This window comes from Argiope bruennichi, chromosome X1, assembly GCF_947563725.1.
Source record: "Argiope bruennichi chromosome X1, qqArgBrue1.1, whole genome shotgun sequence".
In the NCBI taxonomy this organism is placed as follows: domain Eukaryota; kingdom Metazoa; phylum Arthropoda; class Arachnida; order Araneae; family Araneidae; genus Argiope; species Argiope bruennichi.
In genome coordinates, this window is record NC_079162.1 from 81,937,572 (window position 1) to 81,964,367 (window position 26,796).

The 26,796-nt window shown below is 28.0% G+C and overlaps 2 protein-coding genes and 1 non-coding gene across 3 annotated transcripts; all 3 read right to left on the reverse strand.

Moving 5' to 3' along the window:
• Window positions 1-1,097: 1,097 nt before the first annotated feature.
• Trnad-guc (transfer RNA aspartic acid (anticodon GUC)) lies at window positions 1,098-1,169 on the reverse strand. The gene has a single exon. It is a non-coding gene; the product is annotated as a tRNA-Asp (tRNA).
• A 13,405-nt stretch (window positions 1,170-14,574) lies between these two features.
• LOC129959516 (glutathione S-transferase Mu 1-like) lies at window positions 14,575-15,654 on the reverse strand. Its single transcript, XM_056072383.1, has one exon. The coding sequence runs from the start codon at window positions 15,486-15,488 to the stop codon at window positions 14,823-14,825; it is 666 nt and encodes a 221-aa protein (XP_055928358.1). The 5' UTR covers window positions 15,489-15,654; the 3' UTR covers window positions 14,575-14,822.
• Window positions 15,655-21,888: 6,234 nt separating this feature from the next.
• LOC129959517 (glutathione S-transferase Mu 1-like) lies at window positions 21,889-22,877 on the reverse strand. The gene has a single exon (XM_056072384.1). It carries the CDS (start codon window positions 22,791-22,793, stop codon window positions 22,128-22,130), a length of 666 nt encoding a protein of 221 aa, XP_055928359.1. The 5' UTR covers window positions 22,794-22,877; the 3' UTR covers window positions 21,889-22,127.
• Window positions 22,878-26,796: the final 3,919 nt, after the last annotated feature.

Consider the following 26,796-nt stretch of genomic DNA (forward strand, 5'->3'; position numbering starts at 1 on the left):
TTTCTATATTATTAAATTGATCCTGAACCTTTCTTAGCATATACTTCTGTCAGTTCTAACAGAGACAAATAATTATCAATTACAATTACAAGAAATTAAGAAGAAATATTTTGATCTTGAACATGCTAAAAAAATGAATCACCAGAATTTTTTCCGAAATATTTTTTATTATTATTTTCGTACTTATTTCAAAGTTTCAACAAAATTAAAATAAAAAAAATAAAATAAAAATAAAAAACCGAAAGGGATATTTTCTCTTTTTTCTACAAATATTTTTAAAATCATGAAGTAATAAAATTGCAAAATAAGCATAAAAACATCCTAAATAAATATCTTTATTATGGTTAAATTTTTTTCGATTTTCCTTTTATCTTTTTTGGAATTATATTTAGGAACTTCTGAGTGAATGAATGATGTTATCTAACGAGTTAAATTCAATTAAGATAATTTATCTGAGAAACATCATTTAAAAAAATGTTTTTTTTGTTTGTTTGTTTAGAACATTGATTTAGGAAGACGTATATTATTTAAATAGTTTATATTCCTAAATAAAGTAAAATATATTTTAAATTTTATGAAATCTCGAATTCAGACCTTTAAGTGTCACTTTTGTTATTTGTTCTAGAATATTCTTTAAGTTCAAGATATCTGAAATATATAAATTTAAAAAATTATTTCGGTTAAAATTAGAAATTGTATTAACGTAGAGAGTGCATTTTTTGGCGCTGAGTTGAATTCTCAATCTCACAATTATTTTTTGAATTAAGAGTTTACTGTAAACGGTTTATCTGTTATGAAATGGCTACATTCGTTTTGAATACAAATATCTTTCAAACATAATACAAAAATCTCAAAAATAGAATGTAAAGTTAAAAAGAAAATAGGTTATGAACAAAGAAATTCCAGTTAAGATTCTGGATGCTCTGGGAACAATAAAATCATTTATACTGCAGGATTTTATTTGAGAATTTTTACCGTAATTATAAAATTATAATAGTAAATAAATCTTGATCTGATATTATGCTTGCAATATTTTATGAAGCATTTAAATTATCATTTGAATTATCGTAACGCAAAAAATGCGACAAAAAAACCTCCTCCCCGGCGGGGAATCGAACCCCGGTCTCCCGCGTGACAGGCGGGGATACTTACCACTATACTACCGAGGACACGGTAAGTACACGAGCCTGAAGAAATAATGGTATAATGACGTTCCCTTTTTTTTTTTTTTTTTTTTTTTAAGATAACGATAATTAAAACAAAATTTTTTACTATATTTAAATGTACTTTCGCATCAATAAGGAATAAATCTTTGATGAACAATTCTTCTTCTATCAAAAAATAATAAGCCGTAATACAAGAAGCGGATTAAGCCTTCTATAATAGAATTGGCAATGTAATTCTCGGAAACCATTCCCCCTCCCCGCCCCTTCAAGTTTTCAAAATAAAATACTTTTTAATGGATTTTAGTTCACTTTTTATATAAGTAATTTTAAGTGGCAAATTTTGACAAACTGAAATGGCAAAACGCTTAATTGCAACTATTGCATTTATAAAAAGATAACCGAAATTTAAAAATAAGTTTAGACAAAATAATAGGAAAGAAACTGATAATATTTTTCTTAACGCAATTTAAATAATAATGGGGATAATATTTAATGATAGAATAGGACATTTTTTAAAGCTATAAAGCATTATAATTTTTGTAAAATTATAAAATAACATAATATAATAATAGTAATTTATTAGGAATATTATTATAATAATGTTTGAAAATAAATTGAAATAATATTTGTTTTTAATTTGAAAAATTTCGATTACATGCCTTTATAATTAAATGAAAGCTCCAAATGCCGTAAAAATACTGCCTATTTTTCAAATTTAATAACCTGGTCTTGATGTATGCATGTAGACACGATAAAATTAAAAATCCAAAGTGTTAGAAGGATTAAATTTAATATATGGTTCTATAATTATATCTATATTGTAAATATGGATTCAATTTTGGTCCAAATCAATGAAAAGGACGGACTTTCAAAACACATACCCGTTTTATTTATTTATTTATTTTTCACTGCATTATGAAACACAAAATATGTCTTAATGTGCTATCATACGAGAAAGTCAAGCAGAGAATATTCTGTTTATTTTTTCTCATCGCACGTCCCATAACTGGCCTTACTATGGAGCATTAACCGCTGATATTGAAACATTTGCAGTTTCCAATATCCAGTGTTGGCTACTAATAACTTAAATCTCAAATTGAAATCTTTTATTCATTTTCTGCCACTCATTTCATTTCTAATTTGCATTTTTTATAACTTATAAATCTGCAAATAATTTTGGATGCTTTGTAGTATTTCAGCTATGTAGATTTGTTGAGCAAACGAAGGACAATAGATTTAATGAAATAATTTAGGGATTTGTTTTTTTTTTAGAATTCATACTAAACAAAAACCATTCACTTTTTCGATATGATTAGTTTCCTTCAAATATTTTTGTTATATTGTTGTTCTCACCAGAGCAAATCGTTGTTATTATTATATTTATTATACATATTATCATATTTTTATGAAAGTCTCTTAAAATAGGCGAGGTCTACTGTTTTGTAGGAAAAATTATAATTTGAATAAGGAGACACATTACAGAAACTCATGTTATAAAAGGGATTTATGATAGCGTCATAAAACCCATTGTTAGAAATCTTGGTGCGAAAAAGATGTACGAGACTCATCCGTAACAGTGGTTAAAATAAATGGCTCCCTAGTTCTCGAATATTTAAGAGTATTTCGAAACTCTTAGTTTGCCGAATATTAGTAAATAAATTTAAAAAATAATTAACCCTTAACTGGGAAGGTGAAATATTAGGGCTTAACTGGCGAGGTGCTGTCTACGAGACCGCATTTCATTTACACTTAAATTAAATTTTCTAATGAATGTATTAGTATGAAAAACTGCCAATATATTTTTCAGATATTTTTCTTGATATATAGATATGTTTTAGAAGTTTTTCAAAATATATTATCATTGAAAAAAGTAAATGCGTTGGAACATACATTTTCTTCTCAAATCCCATGTTGCAATAAATAATATTCTTGAAAAAGCATATTACTTTTTACTTTTTAAATCATATTTATTTTTACAGTACATGAAGGTATATAGAAGACAAAATAATGTAAATTCAACAATTATATGAAAAATTAAAAAAATGACAGTGGGTAAAATTGGCCCTTTTTTTATCGGCTAGTGTGACTTTCATAGCACGGTTTTTTAGGGCATTTTAAACATACAGGTTAAGAACTAGTATAAAAATCAACCTATAAATTATGTATATATATCTCTTGGTATATTAATAAATTTTATAAATTTTTCAAAATACATTATCACTAGAAAAATTAATTATGTTTGAACATACATATCAAAATCAGTTGATTGCGAACTTTCATCGAAAAACTCTTCTGCACAATTATCCTTATCACTAAAATCACTTTCTGCTTCATATAAAAGTGTCTGGAGTACTGCTTCATAATAGGATCAGTCAACTAGATGATATTTCGGGGCCAAGTTTTAGCTCCATCTGCTACGCCTTGTTTATCACTGGGACACTAACACAGAGATGCGGTCTTAAAGACCGTGCTCGAAGAAATAACTGAATTATTTTAAAAAGCATCTGCTGAAATCGGTTGAAAAAGTGCACGTGTAATGAAGCTCACAAAACAGGAAGCCACAGGGTCAATCCATTCAATTGAGCTAAAAATAGAATAGGAGTGACAGAAAATCCATCGCTAGCGGTCTCACAGACCGCACGTCCCAGTTAAGGGTTAAGCTCTTCCTTATACAAAATTCTAAAACTGTTGTATAAGTGTTGTTATAAGATTAAGATTATATTGCCGATTCTTTATTTTATTTCTAGTCGCTTGTTCGTACAATTTTTATTACATCGGTAGCATATAATGGATAATTACTGCAAATAATTATTTATTATAATAACATTGACTATTAAATATTGAATTATCTTTAAAAGTAATATGAAATGAATTATTGAGTTTTATTTTGAAGCTAAAATAGATAAATAATTCCTCCTCTAGTCGGAGATGTCATGCCCTCCCCTATCGAAAAATTTCTGTCACTACTTCTGATTAATACACACTAATCAATAAATATGCAAACATTATTTTTGATGCTCTGTGATTAGTTTTAATATTCATGACTTTCAAACTTCAGTAAGTTGTTTATTATAAATTGTTTATTTCCTTGATTCAGGAATTTTTTTAAAAATGTAGGAAATTATTTGACTCTTTATTTGGATGTATCAAATTTTAATTTATATCACTATTGCATGTACTGGCTTTCCTGTTTTAGTGCTGCTATCTAGTGGTAATTTTATGTAGTTAAAGAGCGAATTAGAGTTTGATTTTTCTCTGAAGGGGAAAAAAAAAAAAAAAAAAAAAAAATCTCGCAGTTCGTAAAAATTACGTCAATTTTGGATAATTTTTTTTTCTCGCAGTTGCAGAAAAACATTCAATATTACTGCTTAATAAATGTGGCGGTTTAATAGTAAAGTGTTACTGATTCGCAGACAATAGCATTTTAAACAGCATAAAAAATTAAATTTGAAAAGCAAAATTTACTTGGGGTTTAAAAATCCAAGTTTAATATTTAAAATGAATAAAAAAAAGGAAAAAAAAAAGAAAGGAATGTCTAACTATTTATTAGATTCAATCTGAAGGAATGAAAGGAAAAAAAGCAATACATGAATTTAAAATAAACCATAAAAATGGAAATAACGTAAAGTACGTTAAGCGAATGAAATAAACTCGATAATTAGTATAAAAACATATAATAACCAATGTTTCATCTTATTTATATTAATTTCTGTTTTTGCTGGTAGGATGTAAAAATGCGGATGATGGGTTGCATATTGTTTTAATTATTTGTCACTGTTCAAAATGGTGATGTCTATTCCCGGTAACACTGGCCTTTGAATAGCTATAAGATATGAAGCTAACTAAACAAATCAAATAATGTTTTTTTTATTATTTATTTAATAAATTATGACTCTTAAGAATATATAAGGTGCCTTGAGAATGGATATTCTCTCGCAATTCTTTTATAGAATTATTTAATTATTTGTCAGTTCCAACAATTCGTTTATGGACAATAATAAATAAATAAATTCTTATACGTGTCTAAAATAAAAATAAGAAATAGCAGTAATATTTATAAAATCCTCTGTATCTGATTTTGACCTATTTTGAACCAGAAGGGTGAAAATGAAAATACCAGACTGCAGAAGAAAGATTTGCTAGCGAAATGATATATTGGCGGGTTTTTATTTTGATTTATTTGCGCATAGGAGAATGCAAAGCTTTTGTGTGAGTAGAATTAAGCTTAAAACTAAAAATTAAAAAAAAAAAATGCAGAGAAATGTAGTTTTAGAAATATTTTCTATAAATTTATTATCCAAAGAAAAATGCCTAATGATGGAATCTTAAATTTTGTAGTTCTTTGGAATGATGCTGATGATGGAATTGATTTGGAATGATAGGATGAGTAATAAAAATGTATAAAGATTTCACTGATATTTTAGCTTTTAGTATCTTTTTTTACTATCATGAAATACTTCACTGGAACCAACTCGAAATTCTATCCTTTTTCCAATCACAATTCAAATACCTTAAAATGCGATATCTTATCCTGAAATAGGTTAAAGAAATTCACCAGTTTCAGCAAGAGCATGTTGAAATGATTATCAATTCTTCTTGCAATCTGAATTTAATGCAAAAATGATAAATCGTTACAATCAAAATGCTTACTATGAGAAATTTTATTGTTATAAGCAACTTAGTCTGAAAATATTAAACGCATGCAATGTTTTGATGTTTCAGGCATTTCGAAACATTTTAAATGAAGAATAATTAATAATTTTATTGTTATTTAGAAATTACCTAGTAGTATAATGATAAAACTATTTTACCTTCCAATTCGATTAATTCACGATCTGGCAGTTTCTTGTTATATAAACACATTTACTGTAATTAATCGCTCTATGAAATGTTTAAGTGATCGTGAAAATTTTTTTCTCATATGATTAAATAACTTTGAGGAATTGGTTACTGGACCTCTGTTTGTTTTCAGCACTGAATTTTTAAAGATATTTCTAAAAAAAGGCTACTTCTTTTTTAAAAGACTTTATTAAATTCGTTTCATGTTATTAAAGATGAAAATTTATAATGAATTCTTCTCTCACTTTCTGATGTGTTAGAGTAAGCTTGCATACTTTTAATATTTTAAGAACTTAAAAGACAGTAAATTTTTAATTAAATTAAATTTTAGTTCTGTACCTGTGGCCCTACTTGGTAGTGAGTTTCAGAGATAATAGATCTCATAATCAAAAGTAGTAAGTAATAGAAATATAATAATTCTACAGATTAGAAAACCTGGGTTTTCAAAAATTGTTTATATGAAATTTATTTTAACTTTTTTTCTAAAGAACTAAGAGCTGTAATGAGTAGTTGAGTAAAATAAACAATTTCTTTTTATATACGAAAATGTAATAAAGTTAATATTCCAGATTCCATTTTGAAAGATTCATAAAGTTATAATTAATCAAAATACTTAATCTGTATCTTTCTGGCTTATTTGAGAGTGAAATGCTAGAATTTGCCCTCTTTGATGACAAATAAGACGAGAATTTTAAAGGCTCATGCAATGTTAAAGTTAAATCTGTTACACTACGCATTCTTGAAATAAAAAAACCTCAAAAAATTCTATGAAGTAATTTGAATGAGAAATTTTCTTGATGACACCAGAAGAGAAGAGTTGGTTTAATGCTTATTATGTGAAAAATGGACTTATACAGAACATTCTGATTACTCTAGTGGAAGTTGCATGTGCAATGTTTGTAAAATTTGGAAAGCATTATGAAACTCTTTATAATACTTTGTCCTATTTATCTCAATTTCTATGAACGACTTTTAAGCATTCCTTATTTGCCATTTATATAGATATTTAAGAATTTCACACACACACTCTCTCTCTCCCTCTTTCAAATAATATTGTTTTTTCTCAAATATTTTTCCAAGAAAATATTTCTCTTGCAATTAATAAAAAATTCACAGAAAAATTTAACATTGGAAATTTTAAAACTTTAACATTTTTACTCTTAATCTTTTTGCTAAATGTAAATTGTATTTGATTTTTGTCACTCTCCATCTTTCCTTTGAAATCTCTTTTTGTCTTCAGCTATGGTCTTAATTTTTGGGGAGAGTATTGTAGTCCACCAATAAAAAAAAAACGTAAATTAAAGCGATTTTTAACTACGCATTGATGCTTGTATCTTTTGTTTTATAGCTAGTATTCGACCTTAGGTCCCTTACATATTTGCATAGGGCTTATGCCACCATATAACATTTTTTTCCACTGTAGATATTTTTAGCATTGTTTTCTTAAACTGGTATGACTTATCATGTTCTAACCACCTTCTTGACCATTCTTATCAATTAGAAATCTTCACAATTCTAGGTTCGGAAAGTGCAATGGTATTAAGATTGTGTGTTTTGTAGAGAAACCAAGCTGGAGTTACCCACGCACTGCCTACGTAACCGGAGTAATCAAAATGTTCACCATCGCGATAGCTTGAAGGGTGAGTACTAAGGCTGAACTCTAGCCAACTTCATTACAAGTCCTTCTATAGGAAGTACGCCCTGTCATGGAAGTGGTTGTAACTCGATCTTACGGTTTTCACTTTTCTGAATAAATCATTATACTTTATGTAAAAAGAAAAAAATTTATTTTCAAAGAATTTTATTCTAATTTTTTTCATTAAAATCATTGTACAGAATGGGAAAAAATTTTGAAATTAATAAGTTCGTAGGGTAATTTTTCCAAAATAGTGAAGAAAGACAGTTAATAATTATTCAAATGCTCTTAGTTATTAAAAACCTCAGACCTTTATATCAGAAGAAATATGAATAATATTTCTATAATCTCAATTTTATCATTAAGTGAAGACATGAAGAATTTTTTTTTGCATACTGAAAGAAATTCTTCCATTGGCTTCCTACAACATAGCAGTCCATAAAGATGATTTTACACATACTGGAAGGAAAAAATAAAAATGAAAAATAAAATGAACACAACAAAGTGAACAAACAATGAAACAAAATAAATGAAATATGCAAATGGCACAAAATAACGGAATTGTAGATTTAAACCAAAACATTTCAAATAATGTAATGTCACAAACTGAATAGATATATATGCAAGGAATAGCAATAACAGATAAAAATAAATGTAAATAAAATGACATGTACCGAAGAAATTGGAGATTCAAATCAAAGTCCTTCAAATAATAAAATGCCACTAGTATGATACGATATCAGCACTGAAATTCTCTCAAATCTTTTATTACTATTCACTAGAAAAATACCTTGTTTTTCTAGTATAACGTTAATTTCTAATTTTAAGAATGAAAACACACACACACACACACACACACACACACACACACACACACACACACACACACACACACACACACACACACACACACACACACACACACACACACACACACACACACACACACACACACACACACACACACACAAACACACACACACACGCACACATACACACACAGTTGCAAACAATAAATTGCTTTTCATTTTGAATATGCAAATAATGTATTGGGAAACCATGCTGGCGAACGAATATTTAAAAGTTTTGAAAACGGACTGCATCCTGGAATTCACTGTGTATTAATTTTTTTATCTTATTTTCTGGAAAAATAATACATTTAACTCATGATACGATTTCATTTTTTTAATTAAAGGAAGAAAATGGAAATGAAAATCAAAAATTTAATCAATTCTTAGAATGTTTTTATAAATAATTCTCGAAAAATATTTCCTAAGAAAAACTATGCTTGCAATGAATAGTTAAAAATCCAAACTCGATTCCAAAATTTATAGCGTATTAGTTTTCTTTTGTTATTTTTCTGAAAAAAGAATTCTTTGAATTTACAGTTTAACTTTCATATTTAATTCTATGAGAAAAGAAATGAGAGAGAGAAACAGGAAAAAAAATGCTTCAATAAATAAACTGCGAAAACCATCTCCTCTCCGAGGAATAGTGCAGCATTGAATAGCAAATAGAGTTAAATATGAATCATATTCCAAAATCCACTGTTTGTTCGTTTCCAAGTTTTTTATTGTTATTTTCTTAAACAAATATTTCATTGCTTTAACAGTACAACTTTCATTTTATTTTTATAATATAAAATAATAAAAAAAAGTGTAATAAAAATCAATAATTTGCATACAAGTTTGCATGCTCAAATAAATAAAGTGCGAGAAACACCTAACTCGGTAGTGAAGAGTTACCAGACCAAGACACGAATTGTATTCTGAAATTTTTCTGCCGAGTATTCCATATGCAGAAAAAACTTTACTATTATTCATGATTTCGTTGAAAACCAATTTCCCGGGTGAAATAGATGGCCTCGAAATATTTTTATTGCCGATTTTTGTCATTCTCCCTCTTGTGTCTCTTTTTACGACTAGGCTCAGCTGGCGGAAAACCTCTAAAATATTGTCGGACTTAGTCGTCCTCCACTCGAATGCTTTAGCGCCAAACCCCACAGGGATCATCGCTTTGTCGCTTCAATCAAAACAAATGGATCACAAGCCGATCTCTGGAGAGCGATTGAAGATCCCCCCTTCCACCAAGCAAGCCTCCATTCCTCGCTTTACACGCCCTCGTAAATTTCGAGTACGTTAATTCGGTTTAGTAATGTATAAAATGCATATTTTACTACAGCATGATTTATCCCAGATCGTGTAGGGAGCGTAACGAAGTTTTATAACGCTCTTCATCCATTTTTTTCCAGAGCTCCAAACAAAACGCACTTTTTATTCGAAGCACCGTCTTTATTTTTATTCTTTGGAATTATGGTTCTTTTCTTTCCGAAATATATATAAAATCTGTGTTCGAATCGAGAGCAGTGAAAGGTAATTTTAGCAATGTTGGAAAAAAAATTTAGGGAATTTCATGGCTTGGGAAATCTATCTGCTGTTTTATCCCCGTGAAAGAAACGTATTTCGGTCGATTTGTTGTAATTTCGTTACGATCTCAATATTATATCTCTAGAGCTCTAGAATGTACAAATGCTGTTCGCACATTTATGAATAATTTCGACTCAATATAAACTAGGGTTTTATATGAAATTGGATTAAATTTGTTTTTAACTCTCCTTCCATATCTTAATTTTCAAGATGATTGTATATATATATATATAGTTTTTGCCATTTCACTTACATATTTTTCCGGATTTCATTACTAGTTTTGGATCTATGAATGTTCCTGGATTTTTCTCTTGCCCAAACTCTCAAACACTCATGTATGATACATCTAGTGATTTAGAGAAATGAGAATTAAAGATATTGATACCAGTTACTTTTTCCATTTTTCTAGCAATTTAATAATAGATTTAGATGCACGGATGATCAGAATGGAATTCTATTACTTGACAGGTATATAGGTGAAGAGATATAACTTTTCCTTAACAGTTGACAATATAATATTATTCCAATAATATAATTTTTCTTAATAAATCGCCTTTTTATTGTTTTCCAATGTTTATAAAGAGAATAAAACACTAAATCCTTTATTAAAAATTTCATTAGATTGTTAGTTTTCTCAAATTTTCCTTTTCAGCTTTATGATAATAAACATATCCTTTGTTATTTCTCTAAATTAAATGTTGAAATATCTTCAATTTTTTCATAATTTCAATTAAACATAACATAAATTCAATTAAATTTATGTTGAAATAAATAAAATGTTGAAATATCTTCCAACTTTTCAGCAGATAAATGCTTCTTGTACAAAATTCTGCATTGATCTCTAAATTTAGCTACTTGTCTAAGATAAGGAAAAAAATTTTTCTTCTAAAAGTTCATATTATTGTTATTATTACAATGATATGAGCAATAAAGCAATATTGACAATGAGCACCCAACAATATTGACAGTTGAAAATTATTTAATTGATTTTTGTAGCATTTTTTGAGTTGGTAGGTTTCATTTTTAAACAATAGATATTTCGAAATATTCGTCAATGCTCGCTTCGATTTTAAATACGTTTTGGGAATTCTTTTTTGAACAGATTTTCCCAGAATTCTGTTACTTAATGATAATTTACTTCTGTTTCATTTAACATGGTTCTTCTTTATAATTAATTATTATTAATAATGATACGATGATTTGTGCAGAATTCTTTAATCACAAAATAAGAAAGAACATTTTCCTTCAAACAAAACTTCCTTTAGTATAATCTTTTTTATTCCTTTTTTTTAATGCAATTTTTTAATGGAAAGGAAATTTGCAATATCAGTGACACCTTAATATCTGAACAAATAATTGTTGAAAAAATAAAAACGCTTTAAAAGAAAATATTTCTGACATATTCCTTAAAAGCGTCAAAAAGTGTACTGGCAACATCCATAAATCTTGATAATTTTGGTGGAATTAATACATAACTTGTGTATTTTTTAAATGTAACAGGTTTTGAGTACAGCACAAAGACTTTCATTTCTCTGGAATTATGACGATTATTTCGTAGAAGTTATTCTTTGTCTACTAGACTTGAGTTTTAGGCATAGTTCTTGAATAAAGTTTTGTTTTTTGATGAACATTTTATGAGTCAGAAATTCTTAAACTTTTTCACCTCGATGGGGGAAAAAATCATGGCACCATTATCGCCAGAAAAATTCTATTCAAACTACAGAAACAGATTAGGAACTGATGCATCAATTAATAATTTGTAAATGGGAATAAAAAACATTTTTTAATGAACTTAAACGAAATTTTTTCTTATTAAGATTTTTTCTAAAGCTAAATTTTGATTTCGAATGTTAAAAAAAATGATGGAAAAAGATAATGGCAAAAAATTACCGAAAAAACAATATTTTTCTCTTTTTCCATTCTGGCGAATGTGACTTTAGTTTAACCCTGTCTAAATCCACAATATTCATTATTCTTTTAGATATCCATAGAAAGTTTTTTTACAACCTCCGACTAACCACAGGAATAATAAAACATATTAATAACATTTAGATCACATATTGTAGTCTGAGTAATCGCATTAATTATCGATTAATTAATTATTGTTATTTTCAGATAGTATTGTTAGAACATCCAACAATAAAATGTATTGGCGTATATTCTCCGCAAATTTTATGACGAAATAGAAACTTAGATATCTCGATTTCTTATCTCAAATTATAAAGAAATATCTTAATTTATAAATAATACTTAATTAATTAGAATAATTTATGAATAAGATTAATTTTATTTCATAAGTTAAATGAATTTCTTTTCTAAAATCAGTCTCAGTCTCCAAATATTTTAACATACTCTTATTGGAAAAATATGAACCTTTAAAGAGCTAAGAAATCCTGTTGCAAACGAAGCCTCTCTCCATATTAAAGTGATTTTATACGTTTTCTGCGTTTATATAAAATTTACACGCGTGCTTATTTTCAGCTGTAGAATATTACCTTAAAAAATATATTTATAAATAATTTTTGAAAATATTGAAAATATTTTATAATTTTGACCCAATTAATATATCGAGTACATTCTTTACACGTAAATTAGAAGATTATCAGTAAATGTTCTACGTAAATCAATCTTAGTCCTAATTTTTAGAAACCAGGTTTCTGGACTAAATTACTTTGTTTTCATGCAAATATAACTCTATAAACAAAACGTTTAAATGACTATTATATTTATTCGAATTTCTGAAATAATAAATATTTTTTTATTTACTCATATTCTATACTGGAATCAGACATCATCTTTATTTTAGAGAAAAAAGAGCGAATTTTAATAAAAACTTTAAAAACTGCCATTTCAAGATAACGTCAGAGTTTTCATAAATATTTTCAGCAGAATATTAAATTAGTATAATTATTTCCAACAGGAAATAAAACAATGGTTATAAAATTAGCATTACCAAGACAGTGATTAGACTCTTAAAAGTACAATTTTTTTAGAGAATATAAGATCTTCCCATTGTGTTAATTGTCTATGTTCACATTGGACAATTAAATCTCAATTTATTCAATATTACAAAAATTTCTGCATAATATGCTTGAGTTTATGTATTTGATACTGAATATTGATTGTGCAATAAAACAGGCTTTATCAAACATTGCTGTCTAGACGAAGTGAAGTTCTTTATCTGATTTATTACAAATTAGGAATGAAATCTTGATATATGCTGAAAATTGAACTCTTTCCTTAATAGTCATGTAAGACAATAAAGAAATCGTCTTTCTCCTTTACTGAAAAATGTTTCACACACACACGCGCGCGCTCACACGCACGCACACACAAGGGAAAATGAGAATATAAAAATTCTAATATAAAGAAAACGTCTCAAAATTTATTTTAAATGTTCCATTGTCTAATGAGAGTTAAAGCGTCAGTAGCTGCAAACGAAAGTGAGATAATTAGAGTGAGATAATTCTATAAAATCTTTTCTCCTATAGTTTTATAAACTATTTTAAAGTAATAAATAGCAGATATTGATATTTTTATTATTCGTAATATTTCTTGCAACGATGTTTTTACAAGAATTTTTTAGGTATTAATCGAAATTTATCAGAACATTAAATATTTTTAATTGGTAATTAATGTTTGATTTATTTTAAACAAATAAAGACAATTTAAAATATTTGCTGATAGTTAACAATAGGTAAATCGGTTCCTCAAATTAGTGATTGGTTTTACGAACTAATTAATTTGACTTATGATTTCGCTGTTCTTAATTTAATGACTTCTTTTACATGCCTTATTATTTTTTATGTAATTCTACATTCAATTAAGCCGTTTAACAATAGCAGTCTAATTTCATTTTAATATTTTTAAATAATTGACATCTTTCAGAGAAAAGGCACTAAAATAATTTTTTGTTAAGAAAACGAGTAAAAATAACAATGTGATTAAATAAACTATAAATTGTAAATATTTCTCATCAGCGAAATATTGAATCAATGTGTTAGATTTTATGTAAATATGCTGGACTGTACACTAGTAGCTATGCCCTATTTCATTTGATCACAATCATCAATTAGCACCAATAAGTAATTGAAAAAATATTTTTATATTTTACAATGAAAAAAAAAAATAAACTGATGAAATTAATTTTTGAAGGCTATATATTTATATTATATAAAAATATGTATTTAGTTCAAAAGGTAATTTTACTGTATTAATGTATAACATTTGCTACTTTTTAGTATGAAACCAAATGCAAGTAGTAATTACGCCTATTAACAGAATCGATATTAAAAATTCTTCATCTATGATATTAAAGTCAAATAATCCCTGCAATGCTCATAAAAACTGTTGCTTACCTGATACTCAGTCTATTTTCTCAAAACATCCCTTCATATAATTTTAAGTTCAGCATTTACCAAAACAAATTTATCTTAGTATCAATTAAAAACGAATGCTTAAAAAGAAATTTTAAAATTTACTTCTTGACTGAAGACTGAGAAATAAAAAAGAAACGAAATGGTATTTTATTATGAAACTATTACACATTGTTCTTAAAGTGGTACAGATTTTTCATTTTGATACAGAATTTATAATTTCACATACTGTCAAATAATAATATTAAAATGCTGCAGTCATAATAAAAAAACTTCTATGTTTTAATATTTTTAACTTTTTGAGAAATTATAAATATGTTAAAATAAATCAGCAGTTCAAAATTTTTTTTACCGCATTCATAATTCAAATATTGTCTTTTCATTCTTGCTTAGGTTCTGGTCCTTTGCCTCCAAACTGAGCCACTGGTGAGAAAATGGGCCACCGCGTATAGGTTGATGACTTGAGATAGCCTTGAAGTTCTGGTAAGTTTCGAATCCTTAGGTGATAATCTTTCAAAGCTGGGAAGTCGGCAAGAACATTAGGAATGAGATATAGATAGAAGTCGAGGGTATCATAAGCCATGAAATCAACATAGGTAAGTGTGTCGCCTGCTAAGTACTTTCTGTTTCCAAGGAAATTCTCAACTAATTTCAGTTGTGCTGGAACTTTAGGGAGGAATTCTGGTTTTAGCTTTTCAAAGTTTTCATTGTAGATAACATTGATGAAGCTGTCACGGAAATCAGTTATCTGCTGTTCGGCCAAAGAAACTCGAAGTTTCTCCTCTTCAGTGTTCCCATCAAGTCCATATTTCCCAGCTAGGTACCTCAGGATGGTGTTGCTTTGAGTCAATCTTATATTACCATCGATGTAGTAGGGCAGGTTAGGGAAATCCAAGTTTAGAGAGAATTTGACTTTTTCCCAAGTTGAACGATCACCTGGTGGATACCTTTTATCTTCAAAGTCTACATTCTTGAAGTGAAGAAGATATCTAATAGGTTCAGCCAGTCCACGAATATCCCAGTATCCCACAATAGGCTTCGACATTTTGATGAGAAAGTACAGATATAGCTCACTGAAGGAACGGCTAAGGTAATAACACAAGCGTTTTTATTTTTATAACAAAATTTTATCTTTTTTCTTAAGTTCTGATAAATTATCTACATGAGGCTCAATTTTTCGTTGTGCCTGATAGGAAGTATCACACACCTATGAAACTGCTCGCGTTATGTGTTGCGCAATTGCAAAATAATTCTTCTCTGAATAAGATGTCTGATATCTGTCTAAAGAAGAAGCCGAATAGATTACGAAGATAAAATCAAGGCCAAATTTCTATTTGAAATGATGCTGAGATAGTTTTTTCTGGTAACTAGTAAATCTGGTAGAAAATGTATTTTTCTTTCATATTTCTTTCTTTCCAAAAATAGATAAGTATTTTCAAAATAGATAAGTATTACTAGAAAAAAGAAACAAGGAATAAGGAAACATTGGGAGAAAAGAATTAAAATTTCTTCGCATAAATACTGATTTTGCATAGTGGAGTGACATTTTCGTTAGTGTTTCTTAAAAATTCTTCTTTTACTATTTTTCTTTAAAATGTCATTTTGAAGGAAAAATATTAAAGAAAAGAAAATTACCTTTACTTGGCGAAATGTTTAAAAAAATTATCTAGATTTAGCGTTTAAATTTACCGGTAATTTTTATTCTTTAAATATTTCTTCAGTTGGTAGCTCATAAGCATTTGTCGCGTTATATTAATTGGAAAGCAAATTTACTGCTCTCCTTTTGGAATAGCGAAATCATTTGGAAGATAGGGATTAAATATTTGACAATTTTTTTCATTTCTTCTTCTTTTTTTGCAATCCTTTTGAATGATTTTTATTGCTTATGATAAAAATATTGGCTACTTTTTTGTTATTGTGGGGCATTATGATTTGGAACATTTTTATAATTTTATTGTTAAGTACAAATTCTTGTATATTAATTACCAAAAGTGTTTGTATGTGTTATGATTTTGTTATTTTAAGCTTTCCTTTTTTTCGATGTTTTGTTATTAATAAAGTATCTGTGATTAAAAGGGAATATTAATTGCAAATTTTAGTATTTTTTAAAAATCAAGATCTCTCGATTATATACTTTATATACTTTATACTTTATAAAGCAATGAACCATGGATTAAAAACATTATCTTTCATTTGGTAAAATGGAACTGTTTTTGACCATTTCACCTCGTATTTTGTGATACTGGATTTGGTTTATGGCTTGACTTTGGTCTACCTGCAATCTCCCGCTTACTATATCTTGTTTTATGTTAACTTAAATTCGAGTTGTGCTTCAAACATTGACTAAATTGACTTTCTTCAGAAATGCTAGCTGTCGAAACTTATATGCAATGTAACTTGTTCATAAGAACAAGTTAAATTACTAAATTATAAGAATATATTTAATCTCGTGATACATAAGAGACAGTTTAGACGAAAGTTTGATTTTAAATAAGCAATGAAAATCTTGGGAGAAAAATTTTAATTGCATATCCTTTCCGTTCAACTTTACCAAGGCAGAAAGTTTTTCTTACTTTCAACTTTATTTTCAGTGAAATTTTAGCCACAAGTTTTTAAATTTTTTTTATTTTTGAGTTTTTAGAATTCAACTCCTTAGACAGATAAAAAGATAATAGAAAATTATGTTTTATTCAAGAAGAGGTTTTAATACGGTCTTCGAATTATGTAGCAAACGATAAGAACTATAAAAATTATAATTATTTACAATCCATAATAAGTTATGAAAAATATTGATTAAATTGTAGAATCTTTGCCTTAGTATTTTCTAAAACCATTCTTTTAAGAAATACACAGCTTAAAAGAATTGATACTAAAGTTCACCATGGAAGAAAGCTCAACCGTTGCGGAAGATTATTCAAAATTCATTTAAAGTCTCAAAGAAATAAAATACCTTCGACTTATAAAGTAAATATTTCCTGAGTCAAAAATTGTTGAAAGGAAGATACATTGTATTTCGCGCAAATTCTATTGGAGGATATTTACATTCAACTGGTATGTTTTTCTTTGCTTTTATATTTGATTTCAATCTTATTGATGTTTATTAGTTTTATAGTTTGATGCCTATCTCTTGTCTTACAGTATTTTGCTGTGGTTTTGCTTGGATTTGAATTTTGAAATAATTTTTTTATTAAATTAATATTTTTTTAATGTCTGATTTTAATGCCATTACTTTGTGTATACTAATTCTTGTCTTCAAACAACCTCAATTTCTTGGGGTTTTCGGGTCACAAGGGGTCAATACTTGGACGAAAATGCAGATTCCTCATAGAAAAAATCGAATGTTTGAATCCCTGTTTGAAGATAACTCTCGATAAAGTCTTTAGGCCGAAGTCATCATTTCCTTCCTTTGTTATTTCATTTTATTCTCTTTTTTGCAATTTAAACTTAATATTTATTTATACGGTTCATACGGTTCTTTTAAGTAATAATTTCGCAAATCCATAATTTTGGAAACTAAGCTTTGCTACTAAGCCGCTGCAAAATCATTGCTCATTTTCGAGTTCGAATCATAACTTCTGTTATGAATGTATATGTTTTCAGAATAGAAATCTACACTATTTTAGAATTATTGAAACAATCTGGATTGAAACATTCAGTCATATTCAGACATAATGTAAGAATGTAGATGTATTATTATTATTTTTTTTCTTTCCATTCTAGGTTGATTTCTTTAAGGAAATCTAGCAGTTGTAGTGGTTGATTGGATTTGATACAGCGAGTGATAGTGGAGGGTGAAAAACTCGGGCGAGTTCGTAGATGGATCCAATTTAAAAGGAGGGGAAATGGCGGGGTTGAAATTTCCGTTTCCTTATTACTCCTTATCTATTGAAACTAGAAAAATTATTCAAATTAAGTGAATAGTTGCATCATTGCTATGAACAACATTTGTATTAAAAGTTTTTGATAGCTATCTCTATTCAAGTTATAATTATATATCTTAGTAAATAAAAACATTGCAATATACGCTTAAGCTTAGCCGTTTTTAGATCGCCAAAGGTACGGTGGCCTTGTGAACGAATCATACCGCAGAGTTGAGAGTTCGATCCTGTATCTCCAGGAAGATCTCTCGTTTATGCGACCAGCATACCTGCACTTAGTTTGAGCTAAAACTTTTTATATCTTTTATCAATTAAATAAAAAAGATATCATACATAAAAAAAATTCTTGAAATTATATTTAACACACATTATCTAAAAGTAAAATGAATTGAAAATAACGCAAGTTTTAAGTAAAGAGGAAACTGTAAATTAAATTATGCATGCAGGGTCAGTGTGTGCATATAAATATATTAAAATTGTATCTGAATAATACAATACCTATGTACCCTATTTTATTTGCTAAGAACTATCTGTTGGGAAAGTACGCCATGAGGTCACTGAACGTGCTACTGCTGATATTCCGAGCTTTGAAATTTTTCATTTTTTTAAAAATCCAAACCGATTTGGATAGTAGGAATTCTTCTATATTGACAGTAAGCGAAATATTTTTACTTGTTCAAAAATTTATTTTGGATGGTGAGCAGTCATTCAAAAGAAAATCTTCAGTTTCGTTAATGTTTTTGCTCTTTTTTTTTGTCTTGTATCTTCATCAAGAAAAAAATAAATAAATAAATAAACTGTAATTTTTTGCTGCGAATAACGATTAAATTTCGATATAATGATCCTCTGAGGAATCATGCTTCACGTACGATATTCTTCAGCAATTACCAATTATACTAAAAAAATTGGTAGAGGGGACACGATTATTTTAGATTAATTTTCATTTCAGGAAACCGTCAAGTGGCCTGCATCATTAGTGAATTGGCTTGGTTAACATTGAAAAAGAATAAAATTTTAGTGTAGTTATTTAATATAATATTTATGAAATGAAAAACCTGTAATTGAAAAAAATATTATTTTTTCAAAGTGAAGTATGCATTCTGCATCAAAGTGTGCCACCATATGGTCTTGTATTCATCAAGTGAATACGAGACCATAAGTAAGTATCAATGCACCTCCCCCTCCTGATCGAAATTATTTCCTTTAGTTGGTTACTCAATAATTAATTTTTCGAATATTATAAAGTTCAGTAGCTCTGTAAGCTTTGTGTGTGTTTAAGGTATTAACGAAGTGTGTTATGGTATTTGAATTATATTGCATATGAGTCATGACCTATTTGACATTCTGTATTACGTCAAATAGGTTAGATTGACTCACTTAGGATATCAAATATCATATTATTAGTTTAACTTATCAGAATTAAACTGGAATAAAACAATAAAAAATAATAGCACACATCAGAGAGACATTTATTGAAAAATCTTTCATTCAAGTTAAATGTATAAAGTTGATTTAATTATTAAGAAAATTATCAACTATAACTATATTAATCAATAAAACCTTATTATGATCTGTTGCTCTGAAGTATTCCCAAGCCTTTTACGGTGAGACATCACAACCTTTTTTCTTTATCTTCTATTACCTTTCTTTACAATTATTTATATTCTTTTTTGGGAACATCTTTATATTGTAAAAATGAAATATTGTGATCGATTTTTCATTTACTTTTTGAAGGGCTAGGTTTTTGAAATTTTATACAAGTGTATATATGTCTTAGACGATGAACAGTGCACTATTTTAATATCTTCAAAACTTAATGTCAATCCATCGATTAATTTTAATTTTATAAGAGAGGCGCCAGTTAGGAATGAATATTTGAAAAAATGAAGGTATCTGATAAATATGATAAATGTATTATGAAATTTTTAACCTCCAATAAAAGTAAACCTTTAAATAATAAAAATAACCTTTAATAAAAATAAAAATAATTTTAATTCCACTTTTATCAGTATGCTTAAATGTAAAAAACAATTTTACTAAAAATATGGAGATCCAAACTTTTCACTCCAACCATCACGCTTTTATGGGTTTTGTTTTGTCCACCAGAGTCTCGAAAAAAAAATTATTTTCTATTTTCAGGTGCACTAATATAAACGTATTATTTTAATCTTAATCATTTATCTTATCAATATTAGAAATTTCATTGTTTTCAGAAAAATGAGGAAAGGTAAGAGATTATAATCAGCAGACAAAATTTTTGCTTGTTTATTTTAAATTTTGGTGCTAAATATGACAATTGAGTCCTAACACTATATCCTAGCTGTCATTTATATTTACTGCTGAAACTGAGGTATAAAAATTTAGATTTTATTACTAAAATTTATTCATTATTAATCCACATTCTCCTTTGTATGAAAAATATTAAAAAGTGGAAATAAAACAGAAAATTGCAATTATTTTTCATTTATAATATTCCTGGGGTATTGCTTCTGAGTCATTCACGACTGCAATATCTCGATAAAATGAGTGGAAGATCTGCATTGCAGAACTATGAGATAATTCACTAGTTTTTGATTATCTCTGAAGCTAAAAACAAATATTAATTTGATTCTCTCTGAAATGATAAACAAATATCAATTTTAATTCTCTCTTCAGTAAATATGGTTTTCTCTAGTCATAATATTAACTCTCTTTTGTGTAAATGTGATTCTTTTTCAAGTTATAAACAAATATTAATCTTAGCTCTCTCTTGAGAAAACCTTCTGTCTTTTAATATGTTCGTAAATATTTTGTACACGAAATGCAATGTTAAGTTTATTCAGTTTGATTAAGTAATAAATGTTTTAATAAGCATATACACATACAGACACATGTTTTAATACACATGTTTATACGTTTTGATAAGCGGTTTACACACATAGAGACCGATGGATAGATATAATAACGAAAAATTGCTTTGCGATTCAAGATCTTAAATATGAAGATTCATCAAAAATGGAGATCAAATATTTAGATGGGTTCAACATTTTTTCTTTGTTTATTTCATGTAAACGATAAAATACTAAATTCACATTTAAGCAGAAGAGAAAAATATGCCGATGTTTGCTTTTTAAATTGTAGGAGAAAACAATAAGAAAATAAATCACAGAAAGAAAAAAAAAACTACAATACTATTAAAAAAATCTTGCTCTATTTTTGAAATATTTCTTGCTTAATATTAAAAAAAATGGAAAGCAGGCTATTGATTGAAATGAATTGGGTAACTTCATATTTCAGATTTCATGAAATTATACTGGATGTAACAATTTTACTTAAAGGCACATTTTAAAAATTAAACTTGCTCAAACCCTTTTATGAAGAAGAAAACATTAAGCAAATTATAAAAGAAAAAATCTATTTTTCTTTTCAGAAAAAAGTCTATGAGATTTACATATTTCAGAAGCATAAATAATTCAATTAAAAGTTATTTTACAAACAAATTAAAAACTTAGCATATGATATCAATAAAGGTTTCAACTTACCTTATATAAATATGTACCAAAAAACAAAACAAGTTTGGTATTATTACTTTATTTTGCTACAATATGCACAATATTCTCAACTAAGTTAGTATAAAACGCCTATGAAAAAAATGTTGCACAAAAATTCAATAATAATTGGGCTATTTTTTGTCTTGTACAATGACATTAAACATATTTTTAAACTACAATTGGAATTGTTCATTAAATTTTTCTCTTTAGTGCTCAAAGTTAATTTTCATGCATTTCAGCCTCTAATTTAAATTTAAAAATATATACATATATAAGCTATAGCTGCTTGGGTTCAGGACCTCGCGTTCCAAATTTAGCATTTTTAGAGTAAATAGGCCAACGTTTGAAAACTGGTGAGTTGATATATCTCAATATTCCTGGTAAATTTCTGATTCTTTCTTTATAATCTCTCAGCGTTGGGAAGTCTGCAAGAAATTTGGGCATGAAGTAGTGATAAAAGTCAATCATTTCGTAAGCCATAAAATCAACATATGTGATTGTATCGCCAGAAATGAAAGTTCTTTGTCCGAGAAAATCAGCGAACAGTTTCATTTGGAATGGAGTTCTAGCCATGAATTCCGGTTTTAGCTCCTCAAAATTCTCATCGAGTGTTAATCGGCTCAAATTATCACGAAGATCAATAATTTGTTGCTCAGCTAGAAATACTCGAATCTTCTCTTCTTCAGTCTTTCCATCCAGACCAAATTTTCCAGATAAGTATCTCAGTATAGCATTACTCTGAGTCATTCTTACATCATCGTCTATGTAATATGGTAGATCTGGAAAATCCAAATTCAGATTAAATTTATCCTTTTCCCATTCTGAACGATCACTTAATGAATATCTTTTGTCTTCGAAATCTACATTTTTGTAATGTAGAAGATATCTTATTGGCTCAACCAATCCACGGACTTCCCAATATCCTAGAATAGGTTTGGGCATGTTGTAAAGGGTGATTAGCAAAAATTAATGAAGAAAATTACAGTGAAGAAAAAATAAAATACACAGTTATAAAAGATAGACTGAACAAATATGATCAAAAGCTCAGATACTGATTTTCTGACGACGAACTCTTATCTTTGAACTTTTGATAACATTTCCGTTTCCAAGCTACTTCAATTTTGTTGTTCGGAAAGAATAAAAGACGAAAAATGAAGATTAATCATCGGTCAAAGAGTAGTTGGAAGGAATACTAAAGCTCAAAGATAAATCTTAGTATTTGAGTTCTTGTGAGTCGTTGGTTTAGAATGTTAAAATTATTAGATGAATTTTGTCATCATTTTGCTATCCTTGAATAGATAAGCTTTCTTTTTAGTTACTTACTCAGAGCTACGATATCAGAGCTCAGAGTTATTTTTAGTTAATTATTCAGAGCTATGATTCTGAAATGCAGCTGAAAGCATCCGAAAATGGAATTTTTAAATCAGACAATGTTGAAATTACAAAAGACCACACTTAACCACTTAACAACATGGACATTTTCAGAAAACTTATGACTACTAGAAAGTTATACAGAATTGTTTCCAATCAGAAAGTTTCCCCTCTAATTTCTGCAGGGCTGCGGTGATCTAGTGGTAAGGCTTCGACTTTAGCATAGAAGGGCTCTAGGTTCGAAATTCGTTTTCCACGAGACTTGTATCCCAAATCAGACCTAAAAGGGTTGATGCGATTCGCCCCTTCTTCCACTGGCTGCCAAATGGTATGTACCTCTGAATGAGTGGTTTAGTGAGATCAGCCTATGAACCTTAATTCGGACATCAAGGGTCGATCAACCTTTGGCGTATGTGTGGAATAGAGAGGAATGCAGGTTCTGGCGTCGTCTGTTCACATTAACAAAATACGTGGTAGGCGGCGTAATATACTCTTTATTACTTCAAAACTGAACGTTTATGTAACTAAGCTAATTTTTGCTGCTACAAAGGAAATAATCCTCAGAGAAAATCGGGGGGGGGGGCTCACTTTTGTTTAAAAATTTCTTTATTAATTTCTTCATAGTTGTCAAAAACATAAATATTGTCATTCTTAATCAATCTATCTTCAAATGCGATAGAAATTTTTCTAGACGGACTGATACTTCTTGCACCCTATTTGGTTGCATATAGAAGAATATTGTATTTAAGCAGTTTACCTTTCCGTTTAAGTGTTGTTTTATTTTTCAACTTAATATTTGATCCACTTTTCAGGTTTCATTTTTCTTTATAATTAATCATGCTATTCTCGAAATAGTATTCAGTGCATTACATTTTCATTAGAAGGGTGTATATTTTATAATAACGTGGATTAAAAAAAAAAAATGTTTTTTCTTTCATTTCGCTATGTTGCGAAAAAAATTGCCGATTGGGTAGAAATGAAACGAGAAAGAAATTATTACAATTGATTGATATCTTCCGCTTCCGCATTTACAATTGATTGATATCTCACATTTTGAAAAGTTGCAAAATGTGACAAAAATCAACTGATTTTCCTCGCCTTTTAAAATTTAAGAATTTCTCTCTGTCTTTTCATTATAACCTTATTTGTCAATCAATCAACTTCTTAAGTGTAATAAAATATATTTAATCAAAATTGGTCTGTAACTTCCGATTACACATTCCTTTCAAAGTAAATAAAAGAAGTGAAATTATTTCACAATGTAATTTTTAATTTGTTTTAATCAGCATATCTCACATGCATGTTTTGTGGATGAATTACAATAGTTTGATGTGTATGAATGGAAAAATATTATTTAGATCTGAAAAAAATATTTATTTCATTTATTTACTTGAAAACAAGATTTTAGCTCCAAAACAAGAATAACATTTGTTAGTAAAAAATGAATAACATGACAAGAATATACATATAAATGAAAATTAACAGATATTTAAAAAATACTTCATTATTTTATCATCTGTATGTTTCCCAAATTTCTTGTATGGAATGTTACTCTTGTTTTTCTTATCAGATGATACTCCCATGTCTGATGGGATGAAACTGCATAGTGAAATAATTTCACATAATAATTGGTTGCAAGAATTCGAGAACTTAACAATTAATGCTATAGTAAAAAAGAGACGAAACTTTTTTTTAATTAATGAAAGACAGTAAGTTATTTTGCATTTTTACGACTTTAAAACCCTATGCGGAGATGAAAGATAATCAAAGATTTCTTTTCTTTTCTTTTCTTACCATTCATTTTTTTCCTCGCTATAACGGCATGAAATTTTTTTCCAATCTTTTTGTCCTACCTCATTAGCAGGCAGCCCAAGATAAACTGGAATATGCATGGGATGATTATTATAAGATTAAAGGCGGAAAATAATATTGAGCACATAGCATTTTGAAAAGAAAGATTTAAGGGCAGTTGATGACATACCATGAACAATTTATGGTATGCCAATACTCGTCGACAGACAATATTCGTAGCATCGAGTATCTTTTCCAGTTAACTTGTTAGGTTCAAATGGAATGTTGGATAGTTGGGTAAGAGCAACCAGCATTATGGTAGCTGGCGAGTTTCTGTGGACACAAACATTTGCAGGATCGTGACTCTTTTCTGAATGATCCATTAAGTCGAAATGAAGTAATGAAAGATTGGTTCAGTCTGTTGTAACTAGAAATAATGAAACTACTAAGAGCTCTTGCAACCGCTTCAGACAATACATCCCTTAAAAGTTACCAATGCAATAAGGGAATTTAAGTGAAAACATTTAAACTATGTCAAACGGCATAAGTATTTTGTAGAAAATGATCATTCTAGGCCACGTGGTACAGAACTAGATTAAGATACACTTTAAAAATTTCTAGAAAGCGTGTTACTTCACATGAAGAAAAGCAATTCCTTTCGCATAAAGATAGAGAAATTTTTCTGTCAACACATTATAAATCGATATGATAAAACAACGGTTTATCAATTTTTAAATTTACAATTCTGTAGATTAAAATAACATTTCGACTTTATTAATGGGATCAGTTATGAACTTAACAAATAAGACAAATTACTGAGAAAATCTAATAACAATTCAACTTATAAGGTATTTTTTTTCATTTATGAAATAAGATACTATTATCTTTATCTTACACTATACTATCTTATACTATTATCTTATACTTTTAATTGCAATTTAACATGTTTGTAAAGATGGAATTTTGCAATAGATTATTCCCTAACTTCACGATGAACTAGAGTTTTAAAATTTTGTACACTTATACACTATCAATAAAAATATGCGCTATTTATATTTACAAAAATTGTTTATCAATTAAACGATTATTTGAATCGAATTTTGATACTATATTTGGGGCGATATCAAATAGAGAATTTGAAACAAAAATATATTTTAAAATTTTATATTATTTATAATAATGAATTGTGATATCTATTAAAGAATATAAAGGAAAAAAGTGATTAAAATAAAAAAAAATATTTTACATTTTAGCAACCTAACAAAAGTGTGTTTTTAAAAGTTATTTTACTAAATTTATTTTGATCAGTCTTTATGTTTCCTTTTTTAAAGGGCCTTACAGATAACATGGCAATATTACTTAAGTATTGTGTTTTGTTTGAAAAGTTCAATATGAGGTTTGTTTAATATATATATATATATATATATATATATATATATATATATATATATAGTGCCTTCGAGACACTATAGTAAACAAATTTTTTTCTAACTTTTGTTGTTAATTTTATAAGATCAAGAGATGGCTTCTTGCAATTTTTCAAGAGTTTCAGGAAAATTTTTGTTGATAAATTTGCAGGAAAAAATGAAGATAACATTTACAAATATGTTCTTTACACTGTAGAGAGCTTTTTTTTTTCATTAGAGCCTCCTCTAGAATACAGATTTATTAATGTGATGTTAGTTAAAACCCCTATATATATGTATATATATATGATTACCAATTCTTTTTTCTTTAATATGCCAAATTACGTATTTGTTCAGCTGCTGCTTGAATAAAAAAT